This window comes from Protobothrops mucrosquamatus, unplaced genomic scaffold, assembly GCF_001527695.2.
Source record: "Protobothrops mucrosquamatus isolate PMUCROS unplaced genomic scaffold, P.Mucros_1.0 scaffold4104, whole genome shotgun sequence".
Classification (NCBI taxonomy): Eukaryota; Metazoa; Chordata; class Lepidosauria; order Squamata; family Viperidae; genus Protobothrops; species Protobothrops mucrosquamatus.
In genome coordinates this window covers 45370-60371 of record NW_015390033.1, presented here as the reverse complement: position 1 = coordinate 60371, position 15002 = coordinate 45370, and the positions used below count along the sequence as shown (strand labels likewise).

Here is a 15002-nt window from a genome sequence, read left to right as displayed (position 1 = left end):
TAACTTAACAACCATAGTGATTCATTAACAACTATGGCAAGAAAGGTTGTAAAACGGGGCAAAACTCACTTAACAACTGTCTTGCTTAGCAACAGAAATTTTGGGCTCATAAATCAAGGTCTACCTATGTTTGACTTCCGCATTACTGGAAGGGAGAAAGACTGATGGGCAGGCAGAATAATGAAGTCAAGAAGGCAAGGGAGTTTCCTATGGGAAGATTGACTTGTATTTCACACAATCAATATTTCCGTGATCTGAGGAGAAAAGGCTTCCGGGAGACGTTGTGTTTTTTGCCCAGCAGCTTTGGCAGAAGCTCGATCCAGCTTCAGCCTGCCTTGGCAACGGGCAGGCAGTGCGATAGAAGCTCCATGTGAAGCACACGTACTCCAGGAATACACAGGAAATAGGCCACCCCAGAGCCAGGAAAGGGAGGGGAATTTAGGTGTGAATGTCCTTGAAAGGATGAGGAGATTTTCTTCTCTTTCAACATTGTGTTTCGGTTAATAAAAGCCACATTAGGAAAGCATAGTTGGTGATCTGATGTTCATGTGAATGTATTATTCTGTGCATGCATCAAAGGCAGGCAGTGTTTTGGCACCCTTTTTAAAATCACTTTTTTATGTGAAAGACGTACATGGAGACAAGGTAGCAATATTGCCATGGCAACAGGCCAGAATGCTTGGCTTAGATTTTCATGCTTTTTTTTTCCAGAAGTTGGGAGTAATATTTTTAATATTTGCAGGACTGTGCAGCTGTTTACCTATTTGCTTTTATTTCCTATTATAATTTGGGCAGTTGAGTACAGGAGTTCGTCGTTAGGTTTTAGCAGTGTGATCTTGGAGGACACAAATTGTACCGTAAGTGCCATTTGCAGACTCTACGTCTCCCAACATATATGAGCAGTGAGATGCATCTCCCCATCCCTTTCCTTTGGTTAGTGTTAATTTGCAATCTATGAAGTGGTTGGATAAATAAACTGAAAAGGTAAGATTTTGAAACCCAGTATCATTTTAAAAATTGTGAGAGAATGGGGGTGTTTGCCAGTGTAATGGATCTTAGATGTCATGAAAGCTATTTAACTTTTTTTCTGAATTTGTTGAGAGGTTTAATCACTACTACTGTTAGGGCTCCCTCTTTCTCCTCCAGGTCCCACCTCTTCTGAAATAGTCCAGTACAAGCAAATCAAGTTATTTTGTACAGGCAATCCTTGACTTAACGACCATAATTGAGCCCAAAATTTCCATTGCTAAGCAAGACAGTTAACTGAGTTTTGCCCCATTTTATGATCTTTTTGTCACAGTTGTTAAGCGAATCACTGTAGTTATTAAGTGAATCATACAATCATTAAGCGAATCTGGCTTCCCCCATTGACTTTGCTTGTCAGAAGCCGGCTGGGAAGGTTACAAATGGTGATCACATGATCCCCGGGACTCTGCAACTGTCATAAATACGAGGGCAATTCGGAAACAAACCTCCATTTGGTTATCAATGACAGACACTCGCAGATACAGAACTTTTATTATGCACATTAAAAAACTACAGCATTACATTACTTTTCGACATAATCGCCATTCAAATTGAGGCACTTGTCATAACATCTTACAAGGTTTGAAATTCCTTAGTAGTAGTCGCTTGGCACCAAATCTGGGCTATGGGAGGTGATCCAAAACATCCCAACGGAACTGCTTCAAAAGTTCTTGGGTGTGTCTCGTGGTGTGCAGGAGAGCATTATTGTGAACCAACTCCACACCGGAAGTCAGCATGCCCCTATGCTTGTTATAGATGGCTCGTCTTAAGTTTTTGTAACGTTTCACGGTATACTTCTGAATTGATGGTCAAACCACACTCCATGAATTTCACTAGCACTACTCCTTTGGCATCTTCACATTTGGCGAGATTTTCTATGGCACCACTTCCAGTGTGGTGTTGGTTCATGATAATGCTCGCCTGTATACTGCTAGACACACCCAAGAACTTTTCAAGCAGTTTCATTGGGATGTTTTTGATCAACCCCGCCCATAGCCCGAATTTGGCGCTGAGCGACTACTATTAAGGAATTTCAAACCTTGTAAGACATTATGACAAGTACCTCAATTTGAATGGCAATTATGTTGAAAAGTAATGTAATGTTGTAGTTTTTCTAATGTGCACAATAAAAGATCTGTATCTGCGAGTATCTGTCATTGATAACCAAATGGAGGTTTATTTCTGAATTGCCCTCGTAAATGCCAGTTGCCAAGCACCCAAATTTTAATCATGTGACCGTGAGGATGCTGCAACAGTCATAAGTGTGAAAACCAGTCATAAGTCACTTTCTCAGTGCTGTTTTAATTTTAAATGGTCACTAAAGAAATGGTTGTAAGTCAAGGACTAACTGTATTTGAGAACAGGTAGGTAGTTAGAGCTTCTCTCTCTCTCTCTCTCTCTCACCATCTTTCTCTTGATTGTAGGTGGAATGGAACAGTCATGAATGGTGATGCTCTTTGTCAAGAACCTCCCTCCCAGCTTCCTGACTGGCGGGAATTCTGTGAGCTCCATGCCCAGGCTGCTGCAGTGGACTTTGCTCAGAAATTCTGCCAGTTCCTGAAGGAAAATCCCCACTACGACACCCCTGGAGCTGAGACTTCCTTCTCTCATCATTTTGCAGCAAATTTCTTGGACATCTTCAGCCTGGAAGTCAACAGGGTGTTTGTGTCCAATTCCCCTACGAAATATAACATTGTCCCATTTGTGGGCCTTCAGAACTGCCACATGCCTTATGGACGGGATCTCTTGCCAAGGAAAGAGCAGACTTCCGTGGAGTCTCTAGACAGCATGGACCACACGCTCACCTCCAGCAGGTACTTAAGCCAAACCCAACAGGCTCAGGCAAGAAAAGTCTCCTCCTATGGCCAGTCCCGAAGCTCAGAAGATGTCTCCGTGCACAGTTCTTCTAAGACAAAATTCAAGAAAGGTTTTTCTCTGAGGAACATGAGCTTGTGCGTGGTGGATGGCATGAAGGAGATGTGGCATCGGCGGTCTTCTCCAGAGCCAGGCGCGGAAGCCATGCAAAGCAAACAGTCTGAGCGGGAACATTGTCCTCCTGGTAGCAAAGAACACAGCGAATCCAGAGAGAAATGGACCCACAAACTCTGGCTTTCAAAGGGGCAATCTTCTAAAGTGGATTTAGTGGACATTCAGAGAGAGGGAACCCTTCGCTACATGGTTGCTGATGACACAAACTGTGTGGGTAGCTCTCAGTGGCAAAAATGCCGTTTGCTGCTAAGGAAAGCAGTAAAGATAGAGGGGGAAAGGTTCCTTCTAGAGTTCTACGTTCCTCCTAAGGTAACCAGACTTCATTTTGCATGCAGTTTTCCCTAGTAATTCATTTGTTTGCTGGTAGCCATAGAGAAGCCTGCAGATTAAAAGGCACAGAAACGTTGGAGATTCAAACTCAGCTTCCATTTACAAGTGAAATTCAGGTGTTGTTCCTTTTATCTGGTGTTTGCAGGAATATAAATCACTGTTTCAGCATTTGTAGGACTTGTTCATACCTAAATTGAAAACGATGGCAAAGAATCTCACATTATGGTTATACAGATGTGACATGTACTGTTAACATGACATTTATGACCTTAGAGACTCTGGCTCGACAACTGGGGGACATGTTCCGAATCATTTATCACTTTGGATAACTTTTCGAAGCATCCCAACATCTAATATAGGTAGTCCTTGACTTACAACCACAACCGAGCCCAAATTTTCCATTGCTAAGCAAAACAGTTAAGTGAGTTTTGCCCCATTTTATCACCTTTCCTGTACAGTGAATTACTGCAGCTGTTAACTTAGTAATGTGAATCTTTACAACTTTAACATGACACCAGGATACTTCAACCGTGATAAATATTACCCAGTTGCTAAATGTCTGAATTATGATCACATGACCATGGGGATGTTGCAACAGTCGTAAATGTGGAAACCAATCACAAGTCATTCTTTTCATAGCTGTTTTAACTTCAAGCTGTCATTAAACCAATGGTTGTAAGTTGAGAACTACCTGTATTATATAGCTAAGTTAAGTATAAATTACAAAATAAGAGTTGTAATATAATATTAACATGTGGGCAACCTTTTCTACTTGTTTTTCTTCCATCCACACTTAAAAAAATATGTTGTGGGGAAATGTTTTGCTATTTCCGTATTTAAAATTAAGTAGGTCCTGATATATGAGTCAGATGATATGGTAGCTACTCCCATTTCAGTAACTCTATATCTTATATCTCCATCTGAGTACTCGTAATTGAGTTGTTCATTATTTCAGCACCTGTAAGATTCTTGGATGGCTTGACTATTCTGGGATAGATAGTGCCAGACTTTGCTTTTTGGAGCCCCATATAGTCTTGGCAACTTCCAGTTTGTTGTCCGTGAAATTAGCAAGCGCTGTGTCAGATGCTTCCTTCTCAAGCTGCTTTGGCGTGCAGCTCTTCCAGATGTCAATGTTCAAAAATAGTGCAGAGTGCAACCTGAGAGGTCTTGAGCTTCATGAGATGATTAATGTTGATTTTTTTCTTTTTTGTGAGCCATATGTTTAGTTTAGTTTTAGTTTAGTTTTATTAAATTTATACCCCGCCCTTCTCCCGAAGGACTCAGGGCGGCTTACAGCCAGTTTAAAAACAATAATACAAAACAATACAAAATTTAAAAGTGATTAAAAATAAATATTTAACTAGGCCGCTTCTACTAAAATTTTTTGTTAAAACCAATTTAAAATACCCCTAGGCCAGTCCTGCCCGCTGAAATAACCAAGTCTTGAGGGCGCGGCGGAAGGAGGGGAGATCTGGAATCACCCGGATCTCTGGGGGCAGCTCGTTCCAGAGGGTGGGTGCTCCGACAGAGAAGGCTTTCCCCCTGGGGGTCACCAGCTGACACTGTCTGGTTGACGGCACCCTGAGGAGGCCCTCTCTGTGGGAGCGTATCGGCCGGTGGGAGGTGATCTGTGGCAGAAGGCGGTCTCGGAGGTAACCAGGTCCAATGCCATGGTGCGCTTTAAAGATGATAATCAACACCTTGAAGCGCACTCGGAAGGCCACAGGCAGCCAGTGCAGCTTGCGCAGCAGCGGCGTTACATGGGAGCGACACTTTGTGCAGATCGTGGATGATAGCTGAATACTTCTTTCATGATAAAATGGAGGGGTGGTTATTTTTCCCCCCACAGTTTCTCTGTAGCAGTTCTGAATCTGCTTTATTCTCATTCTTCACCACAATTGTACAGGTAGTCCATGACTTACCACCACAATTGAGCCCAACATTTCTGTTGTTGTAACTCATTTCTTAAATGAATTTTGCCCCATTTTATGACCTTTCTTGCCATAGTTGTTTTAAGTGAATCACTGCAATTGTTAAATTAGTAACATGGTTGTTAAGTGAATTTGCCTTCCCCTTTGACTTTGCTTGTCAGGTCACAAAAGTGAACACATGACCTTGGGACACAGCAGTGGTCATAAACATGAACCAATTGCCAAGCATCTGAATTTTAATCACATTATCAGGGGATGTTGCAAAGATCGTAACTGTGAAAAAACGGTCATAAGTTACATTTTTCAGTGCCGTTGTAACTTTGTAACTGTTGTAAGTCGAGGACTACCTTTATATAGCTTGTTTGAAATATATGGCTCAGATAGGATAGCCTCCCTTATTAGCAATTTAATGTTGAATCCGAATCTTAACCTGGTTGATAAGGCTAGTTTTTTTTCAGAAAAGCATACAAACTCCAGTATATACCAAGCCTTCTCCATCCAGGTACTTTCCAGACAACCTCTGGAATTTCCCATTAGCATTTGATCATGCTTGCTAGAAATTATGGGGCTGTAGTACTAATCCATCTGGAGGTCATCAGGTTGGAAAAGATTAAACAGTCTGCTATCTGTTGGCAGAAAAGATGACTGTAGCTCTCAACAGCAAAATGAAACGAAGCAAAGCAAATTCCTAAGTTGCAAGCAAAATTGTTCCGTCACCTCCTTGCAGTGGCATGGAAGGAGGAAAGGAGACTAGAGAATATATGAGCTCAGGGCTCCCCTTGACTCATTCCTATGATGATTAAATAATTGTTGATTACTTTCAAATACATCTTCCTTGTATATACTGAATCAGGCGCAGTATTGACTAGGTGCTCTCCAGACTATTTCTGGCAAAAGTGAATTACAAACATTGCAGAGCTAAATAATTTCCATTGGCATATTTAGTGGGGGCCACCTGGGATCTTCTGCATGTAAAACCTGGACTTTCCCACTTGTTACAATAACCTGAGATAATGTATTTGTGAACAGACTATTTGATGCATTCAGCCCAGTGATATCTATTGCAATACATGTAGGACTCCAAAGTACAGTATAAAGCAGAAGTTTTCTTAAGCTTTGCTACTTGAAATCCTTATTGTAGAAGCATTAAGCTAAATGTGCAAAGCAAGTACTCTCCTGTGGAATATGACTCTTTTTCGTTACGCAGTGGCTACTGGGTAGATGAAAGCAAAATATTCCAGCCATTTCCCAGATTTACGCATATTTTTTATTTATTTATATCCCACCTGTAATTATTTTTATTAATAACTCAAGGCAGAAAACACACACAATATTCCTTCCTTTTATTTTCCCCACAACAATAGCCCTGTGATTTGGGTTGGGTTGCCGGAGAGTAATTGACACAAAGACACCCAGCTGGCTCTCATACTAAGGCAGGACTAGAATTCACAATCTCCTGGTTTCTAGCCTGGTGCCTTAACCGCTAGACCAAACTGGCTTTCAGCGGTGCTTCTTTTGAATTTTTTTTTATTTTGTTGTTTGCTTTCCTTGCATTCCTTGTTTATGAATGAACTTGAATTTGCTATGGCTGTCCCCTCCAGTTTCCTCTGGGCAGCTTACAAAATCATAATACACCATTTAAACAGCTAAAAGCATAAAAAATAAAACAGAATGTGACAGCCCTGACCAAAAACAACTTTAACAATAAAAATATCACAGGGGGCCCCACAAGTACATTAATTCCAGACCTCGGAAAAGAGTCAGGTCTTAAGTGTTTTCTGGAATCCCAGAAAACTGGGCACCATCTATATCTCTGGGATGATACTGTTCCAGAGGGCAGGTCCAGAGTGACAGGAAATACATGCTCCTTGGTCCCATAGAATGACAGACCTCAGTTGAAGGATCTGGGATGTACTGACTCCATCCAAATATACAGGTGGGCAGAAACAGTTGGAGGTAGATGATCCCTCAGATAACCAAGCCCTATGCCATAAAGCAGGGGTCCTCAACCTTGGCAATTTTAAGACTTGTGGACTTCAACTCCCAGAATTCCTCAGCCAGCAAAGCTGGCTGAGGAATTCTGGGAGTTGAAGTCCACAAGTCTTAAAGTTGCCACGGTTGAGGACCCCTGCCATAAAGAGTTTTATAGGTAAGAACCAGCACTTTGAATTGCACCCAGAAGTTAACTGGCAGCCAATGCAGCTTGCATAGTTGTGGTGCCAAATAACCATAGTGTGAAGTTCCTATTACTGCTCATGCTGCTGTATTTTGAGCCAGGCTGCAACTTCTAGAAGGTCTTCAGGGACATCCCCATATACAGCAAATTACAATAGTTCAATTGTGAGATGACGGGGGCATGAGTGATTATATTCTTGCATAGCAATATGTTTATGTACATACTCCCCCCTCTTAATGGATTGTTTCTTTTTAAAGACTTGGGAAGTGATTGATGAAGTAGCTTGTTTATTCTTCACTTTTCAGCTTGTGGCATCTCTCATATTTGTTCTCTTTTATACACCATATATAACACTTTTCCCTTCCTCCAAGTATTGCTCTGAGACTTGGAAAAAAAATACAATATATTCTAGCAATTTATGTTGATACTAAGCAAATTGGGATGCAAGGTTCCTGGGAACCTTAAGCTAGTGAATTACAAAAAGTAATGAATTAAAATACTGCCATGCTTCTTTTTCTGCTATATTTTTGTTAAACTTTTTAAATATATGTATATAAAACTGGAAGGGGAATCTTCCTTCCCCCCCAAAAAAAGTCAGATGAATAAGCAAGGGATTTATAAGCATGATAAATTTTTCAATGCGTATATGAAGGCAACTGAATATACCATATACTATATCATTTAAAAGCCTGTTAATAAATACTCCACACTCCACAAAAAATATAAATAAAGAAGCCATGGACAACACAGTATGAATTCAAAATTTCAACCCAAAAGAAATTATGATTCTCAATAAAGCCCACCCAATATTTGAAGCAAGAGAGGCTTACCTAAACTAATATAGGAGTAGAGTGGATGATGGTGAATAAGCTGAAGCTGAATCCCAGAACAGATGGTCCTCAACTTACGGCCACATTTAGGCCAAAATTTCTGTTGCTAAGTGAGACAGTTAAGTCAGTTTTGACCCATTTTACAACCTTTCTTGCCACAATTGTTAAATGAATCACTGCAGTTGATAAGTTAGTAACATAGTTGTTAAATGAATCTGGCTTCCCCATTGACTCTGCTTGTCAGAAGTTCACAAAAGGGGATCATAGGACCCTGGACACTGCAACCGTCGTTCATACATGCCAGTTGCCAAGCCTCTGAATTTTGATCATGTGACCAGGGGAAATGCTACAGCGGTTGTAAGTGTGAAAAATGGTCACAAGCCACTTTTTCAGTGCCATTGTAACTTTGAACGGTCACTAAATGAACGGTCATAAGTCAAGGACTATCTGTAGTGTATCTGGATTGAGGAACTGGAGGAATTGCCTGCTCTGCATGAGACTGCACTGCTTTTAAAGAAACAGGCCCTCAGTTTGGAGGTGCTTCAAGATCCATCATTGTTATTGAGTGCTCAGATCACCTGTGGTCACAAGCACTTACTTTCAAAGTAGGCTGCAGTGCCTTTTTATGGATATGGTTAGTTTGGCCATTCCTGCACTGGTAACCTCAAGATCAAATTATTTAATGTACTGCTTTTGAGACTGCGCCAAAAAGTACAACTGGTGCAGAATGTTGTGGCTAAGTTGTTTTCTGGAGCATCTTACTCTACATGTATTGCATTTGTGTGAAAAAAAATTCTGCCCTGGTTGCCAGTCTTATTAACTAGATAGCTTAATGATGTGGGTCTAGTATGTAGAGCTTTAAACAATTAGGAATCGCATTATTTTTAAAAAGCCTTGGATTAAATCGGCCTCACCGGAATCTAGGACCTTCCCCGGGCGCCCTGATGCCAGAACTACAAATGGCTATTTAGTGAAATGTAGATCACTACATTTTGTGATAGATCCCAGCCTGTGTAACAGCTTTCGTTCTGCGGTATATCACACCTCAACACTGACTTCATTAAAGTGTATTTTAAAAATCTGCATTTTTAAGTTAGCCTTTCCCAGCTTCCTCCTAAAACTTGTATGAAAATAGAGTATCTTTCTTTGGCTTTACCTTCTCATTGTGTTTATATGCTGTTTTTGTGATTACTGCGAACTGTTTTGGATTTTCTGTAACTATATACAAATATTTTCATCCTGGAAGGAAAACCTGGTTGGGTAGCATCCACAGTAGGACAGTCCACACTGCAGTACTTAGTACTGATTTCACTTATTATTAATATTAATTCTGGATGGTTGTTGTCTATTGGCTACTATTGTTTTTTCCAGTTTGTCATTATTGCTGTCACTTGGGTTTTATTGGTTATATTGAATTTCCTATTTTGGTGGTATCCCAAAAATGCTTTTTCACGAGGCAATTGGACTTTGGTTTTTTTTGAAGACATTTCACTTCTCATCCAAGAAGCTTCTTCAGCTCTGACTGGATGGTGGGGAATGGAAAAATTTATATTTCTGCAGACAGCTGTTCGTTTTTCATTCTTTTAGTGAGCCATTAAAGCTACCTGGAGGCTTAGCTGTATCTTCAGGGTCACCTGAGTAGTGCAAATGGATGTGGAGCCTTCTTGGAACTGTTGAAAGGACTGTGTTGTAGACTGGAGATAGATGATGTCATATCCCTCCCCCTCTTTTGAGAGAGGGCTGTTCAGTTTTGACATAGATGGTCTCTTTGACCCCTCTTTGACCACTATGGACCTTAAGTGGAAGGTTTGGGAATATCTAGAGCAGTGATGGTGAACCTTTTAGAGACTGAGTGTCCCAAACCCGCCCCGCTCTGCCCCCGCCCCACCCTGCCCCTTCACCCTGCCCACTCGCAGGGCCACCCACCGCCTCCATGGCTCACCGCAGCAGATCACCCAGGCGGCTCTGCAGCACCAAGGCGGCCACGCCCTCCGCCTGCACCCGGCAGCATCATCTGCGCGTGATGGGGTGCAAGGGTGGAATCTTGTCCCTGCTGCCCGGCTGCCATGTCCTTGGCTATGCTGCTCCGTGCAGGCCACGCCCGGGGGCAACTCTCCTCCGGGGGGCTGCTGGTGAGGAGGGGGCCATGGGGGAGGCGGGGCTGGGGCAACAGCGCACATGCCCACAAAGAGGGCTCTGAGTGCCGCCTCTGGCATACGTGCCATAGGTTCGCCACCACTGATCTAGAGTTTTGGGAATCTACAAGAATTTTACTGCCAATAAACCACTGTCTCACATCACATTGTGCTTCTTGTTTAGAAGCAAATGAACAAGTGTGAAACACAGAATGTTGCATGCAAGCAGTTTCCAAGGTCAAGAAAGGCTCATATTGCCAGTTGATTTAGAATGAATGTTGAGTTACATAAGTGTTATAAGGGCAGCTGTGAAAGGGAGACAATAAATGTTGACTTGGTAGCATGACTTGATCGAAAGAATTTCCTATGTCCCAGAGTTGTTTCTGTTCCTTTTCTGCCCTGCACTTGTCAACTGTGGGTGTAGAGGAAGAACCAACCCTACAACTGGAGGGCTTTGATGCTACTGAGCTGTGAAGTGTGCTTCCTTTTTGGATTTGCAAGACTCTTGCTAGGCCAGCTGTCCGAGCAGCTGAGTGTAAAACATACCCTTGGCCGTAAGCAGTTTGAGGGTTGCAGTCTGGGTGAGTGGATAGAAATGCTGTGCTTGACAATCTTACATGAGCGCCTTCCTCATGCTGTGGTGATCTCTGAAAATTGAGCCAAGGGGAATTTGCTAGTGTGAGCATACCGGACAAGAGTGCATGGAAAATCCCATTCAGGTGAACTCCTTTTATGGCGCCAAACAAGCGAGAGATCCTGTTTCCATTCCTCCCCTTCTGAGTCTTTCCTTACTCCCCAAGGAAAGCCAAGTTGTAGTTGGAAAGAGTGTTTTTTTCGGGCAGATTTAGGATAATTTTTAATTTGGCCTAGCAAATAAGTCTTGTTTAAATATGTTCTTACGTTGCCCTGCATTTTCATGGATATTAGAGAATTCTGTAGTAAACATGAATAAAGTCAACGATCAGTTGACAATTTAAAACCAGCAGAACAAGAGGAAGAAATTGCTTTGAAAATCAATAAAGGAGAATATTTGTAGTTCCTCTCTGAGCTTGGTTGTTTTCTTGCAGACATTTCATTACCCAAACTAGGTAACATCATCAGTGCTAGTGCAGGCTATTAGCACTGAAGGTTTTACCTAGTTTGAGTAATGATACGTCTACAAGAAAACAGCCAAGCTCAGGTTGCTTTGAATATGTATGGGTGAATATATAAATATCAGTGATCCCACAAAGATTAGCAGGTCAGTGTCATTTCTATTCTCTCTCAGGAGAGAATCCCAAAGCTGGGGCACTGTAGATGACCAGGCGGAGTCCGAGGGCAGGGTCAAATGCATCAACAGTCTGGAGTCCCTATACCCTCCCCAAAGAAAACTACTGTAAGTCAAGCCCCTCCTTGAAGTCCATTGACTTTACTGGCGCCAACTTGACTTGACCATTACTACACCAGATTCTTGGATATAGGTAGCATGGAATAAACCCGTAGTGTTTTTGAGCTCTATCTTGGTTCCTGATTTCTTGTGCCTGACAGGCACCATCACAGAGGAGTTGAGTTACTCCATCAAAAATTCTTTCCTAACAAGCAACTGTCATTACATATAATCTTTTCTTCTGATGCACTGTCCGTATCCTTGCCAACTGATCTCTACATTTTATTATTCAAGGCACACAATTTCCTGCCACTTTTGGCTAGGAAATCAATACAGTAGGTATACTAAGCTTCCATTAGAGTTAATTCACCGAAAATAGTTGGGAGGCAACAGTTCCTGTCTTTGCCTACTAAAGGGATATCATTACATTACAGCTGGACACTGTGGTCCTGAACACAATGTCAAATATAAAATCATTCCTGCCCACAAAAAAGTTCTCACCTCTGCCTTGTAAGATGTGGGGACTTTTTCTCTAGTAGCTCTAGTAAGAAGACAGCATGACCCTGTTTAAAACACATGGTCAAATTGTACTCATTGAATATATTTAAAGAAAAAGTACAGTAGCTCTCAAGGATTAAGACCTAGCGCAGATTATATCAGTCCTTTGAGGTAGACCATGATAAGAAACTAACATCACAAGGAGTACTAGAAATCTGTTCATTATTTGTTGATATTAATGCTGGCTGGGGAATTCTGGGAGTTGAAGTCAGCACATCTTCAAGTCACCACGGTTGAGAAACACTGATGTAGGCAAAAACAACAGAATCTTGAAATCTGTTCATGTTTCCCCTCCCCTCTGTCTCATACAAAAGAGTATCAAGGAGAGACAATCTTGAGTTTCTCTTCACACTGTTTTCCTGGGTTAAATTTGTTTTCCTAGCAGCTGCCACCTACCTCCATACTCCTTTCCAGATTAAGATCTGATCCTGCACTTGTTTCTGGGAAATGGGATGTGTTGTATTCTTCCTATGGGGAAATAGCATGAGGTATGATATATAGCAGGGCTTTTCAACCAGTGGTACGGGTGCCACCTGTGGTACATTGGCACCTGGCAGGTGGTACGCAACCATCCTAGAAAAGTAGCAAGGGAGGGGAATGAGCTGAACCGGTGGCAGCACCGCACAAGCCTGAGTGAGAGATGGCTGGAGCTGCAGGGCTGTCAGGGCTCAGCGGAAGCGCCAGGATCAGTGCTGCTTTCCAGCTGATTGGTGCTTCTTCGGGGCTATCAGGGCTCAGTGGAAGCGCCAGGATCAGCACCAGGCTCCAGCTGGAACTCAGCGCTGATCCTGGTGCTTCTGCTGAGCCCTGAAGAAGCACCAATCAGCTGGAAAGCAGCACTGATCCTGGTGCTTCTGCTGAGCCCAGAAGAAGTGCCGATTGGCTGGAATGTTGCCTTATCTCCAGGGTCTTGTGATTTATATTCAGATGCTTGGCAACTGATTCATATTTATGACGGTCACAGTGTCCCAGAGTCATGTGAAGTGACCAAAACCTGCTGCAATTACTCAGCAGACGGGGGGGAATAAAAACCAAACACCCCCCCACCCCACCCCCGCTGCCAATCCTCAACAGAAATGCTCACAACAATGAAAACCTTGGACAGGAGGAAGAGCGCCGCCGGGTGCTGTCTTGCTCGGCTGTGGCTTGGGGGACACTTTTTTCAGTGCTGTTGTAACTTCGAACAGTCACCAAGCGAACTGTTGTAAGTCGAGGACTACCTGTACTTTATCACTTTTTTCCTTTTGGGGGGGGGTCATCAAGTTTTTGACACCTTGCTAGGCGACTGGTGGTACTTGGATGTTGCCATATCCTAAAAGTGGTACAATGGGTAAAAAGGTTGAAAAGCCTTGATGTACAGGAACAACAGAGAAAAATTCCAACATTTTAGAAATGTTAGTATATTTTAGAGTTTCATGTTCTTGCAGAGTTCTTGCACCAATTCTGCCATAATGGATTATGGAATTTCTCATTCAAGCTAAAAAGCACAAAAGGGTGGAAATTATTGAACTGGAATAACATTTAGTGAATGTTGTCCCCTTTTCCTTAGGCCTTAACCTCTGGCCTAGTTAACTGATACGCTGATTTGACTTAACTGGCAATTTCCAGCATTAAGAAACATAATTATTTTGGGCATGAGAAAAGAAAAACAATTAAGTGAGCAATTGTAACTGTTATAAGCAATTATTAATGGCTACAATTTACTGCTATGATATTGAATAACATGGCAATATTGCTTCCTTTTTACACCGGATAAATATTTTGCCTCTTTGGAGACATCCCATTAAGAAAATCTCCCTGTTTGCCAGAATAAAAGAATTGCTTGTGTCTTCTGAGGCTCTTTGGCTCCAATCTCTTCAACCTTTTGTGCCTCGGACTTGCAGTTTACATTTGTTTTGTTTTTAAAAGTATATTATTCAAAGAACTTGACATGGAATTCATTTGTGTGTATACTCTACCGGGAAGTGTACCATCTGAGCAGTCAGGTTCACTTTATTTATAACGGGCTTTTTTGTTTTTATCAAACCCTTTTGCTTTAGCTTTCTTTGACTCTTACTTAGCCTGCCTGGCTTTAATTATTAAAATAGAAAGGGAAAGTTATTGCATTTTGTTGATCCACATCAAAATTCTTTTTATTTTTGAAATAAAGAAGTTGATAATACAACACGGTGCAGAGATATGAAAATTAAATTTATTAACTTCTATTTCCCACTGGATACCATGTTTTTAATTAAAAGCATTTGGAATTACTGAAAAGCACAAGGGAAGTGATGTGTTTGAATAATGGCACAGGCTAGTATGATATTTGCATTCTTTTTAACTGCTTTGGTATGCTTCGGAGCAAAATGTTAGTTTTTGTCATTAGGTTTTCTTTAAATCTCTTTCTATCCATTTGGCCTTTCAGGCTTCCAAAGCAAAGGTCAGCATCCCTCTCTCAGCTATTATTGAAGTGCGCACAACTATGCCATTGGAGATGCCAGACAAGGATAACACCTTTGTGCTGAAGGTAAGGCAGCATGGCCTGAAAAACATTCCGGATGTGTGTGTTCCATGTATTCTAAATGACACATTCTACAAATTAATACTAAGAGCATCATGCAGATCCTGGTTGACTTGGGTGTGATGGGATTAAAACATTGTGCAAAAGCTTCATAAACTGCA

The 15002-nt window shown here is 41.8% G+C and overlaps 1 protein-coding gene across 1 annotated transcript in view; it reads left to right on the top strand.

Annotated features, from left to right (window-relative positions):
* The first annotated feature begins 2466 nt into the window (after positions 1–2466).
* Positions 2467–15002, top strand: part of SH2B2 (SH2B adaptor protein 2) — a 38987-nt gene continuing 26451 nt past the window's right edge. The window contains exons 1-3 of the mRNA XM_029286571.1: positions 2467–2730; positions 2791–3324; positions 14746–14847. Of these exons, the coding sequence (XP_029142404.1) occupies positions 2467–2730; positions 2791–3324; positions 14746–14847 (900 nt within the window). The remainder of the gene's footprint in view (positions 2731–2790; positions 3325–14745; positions 14848–15002) is intronic.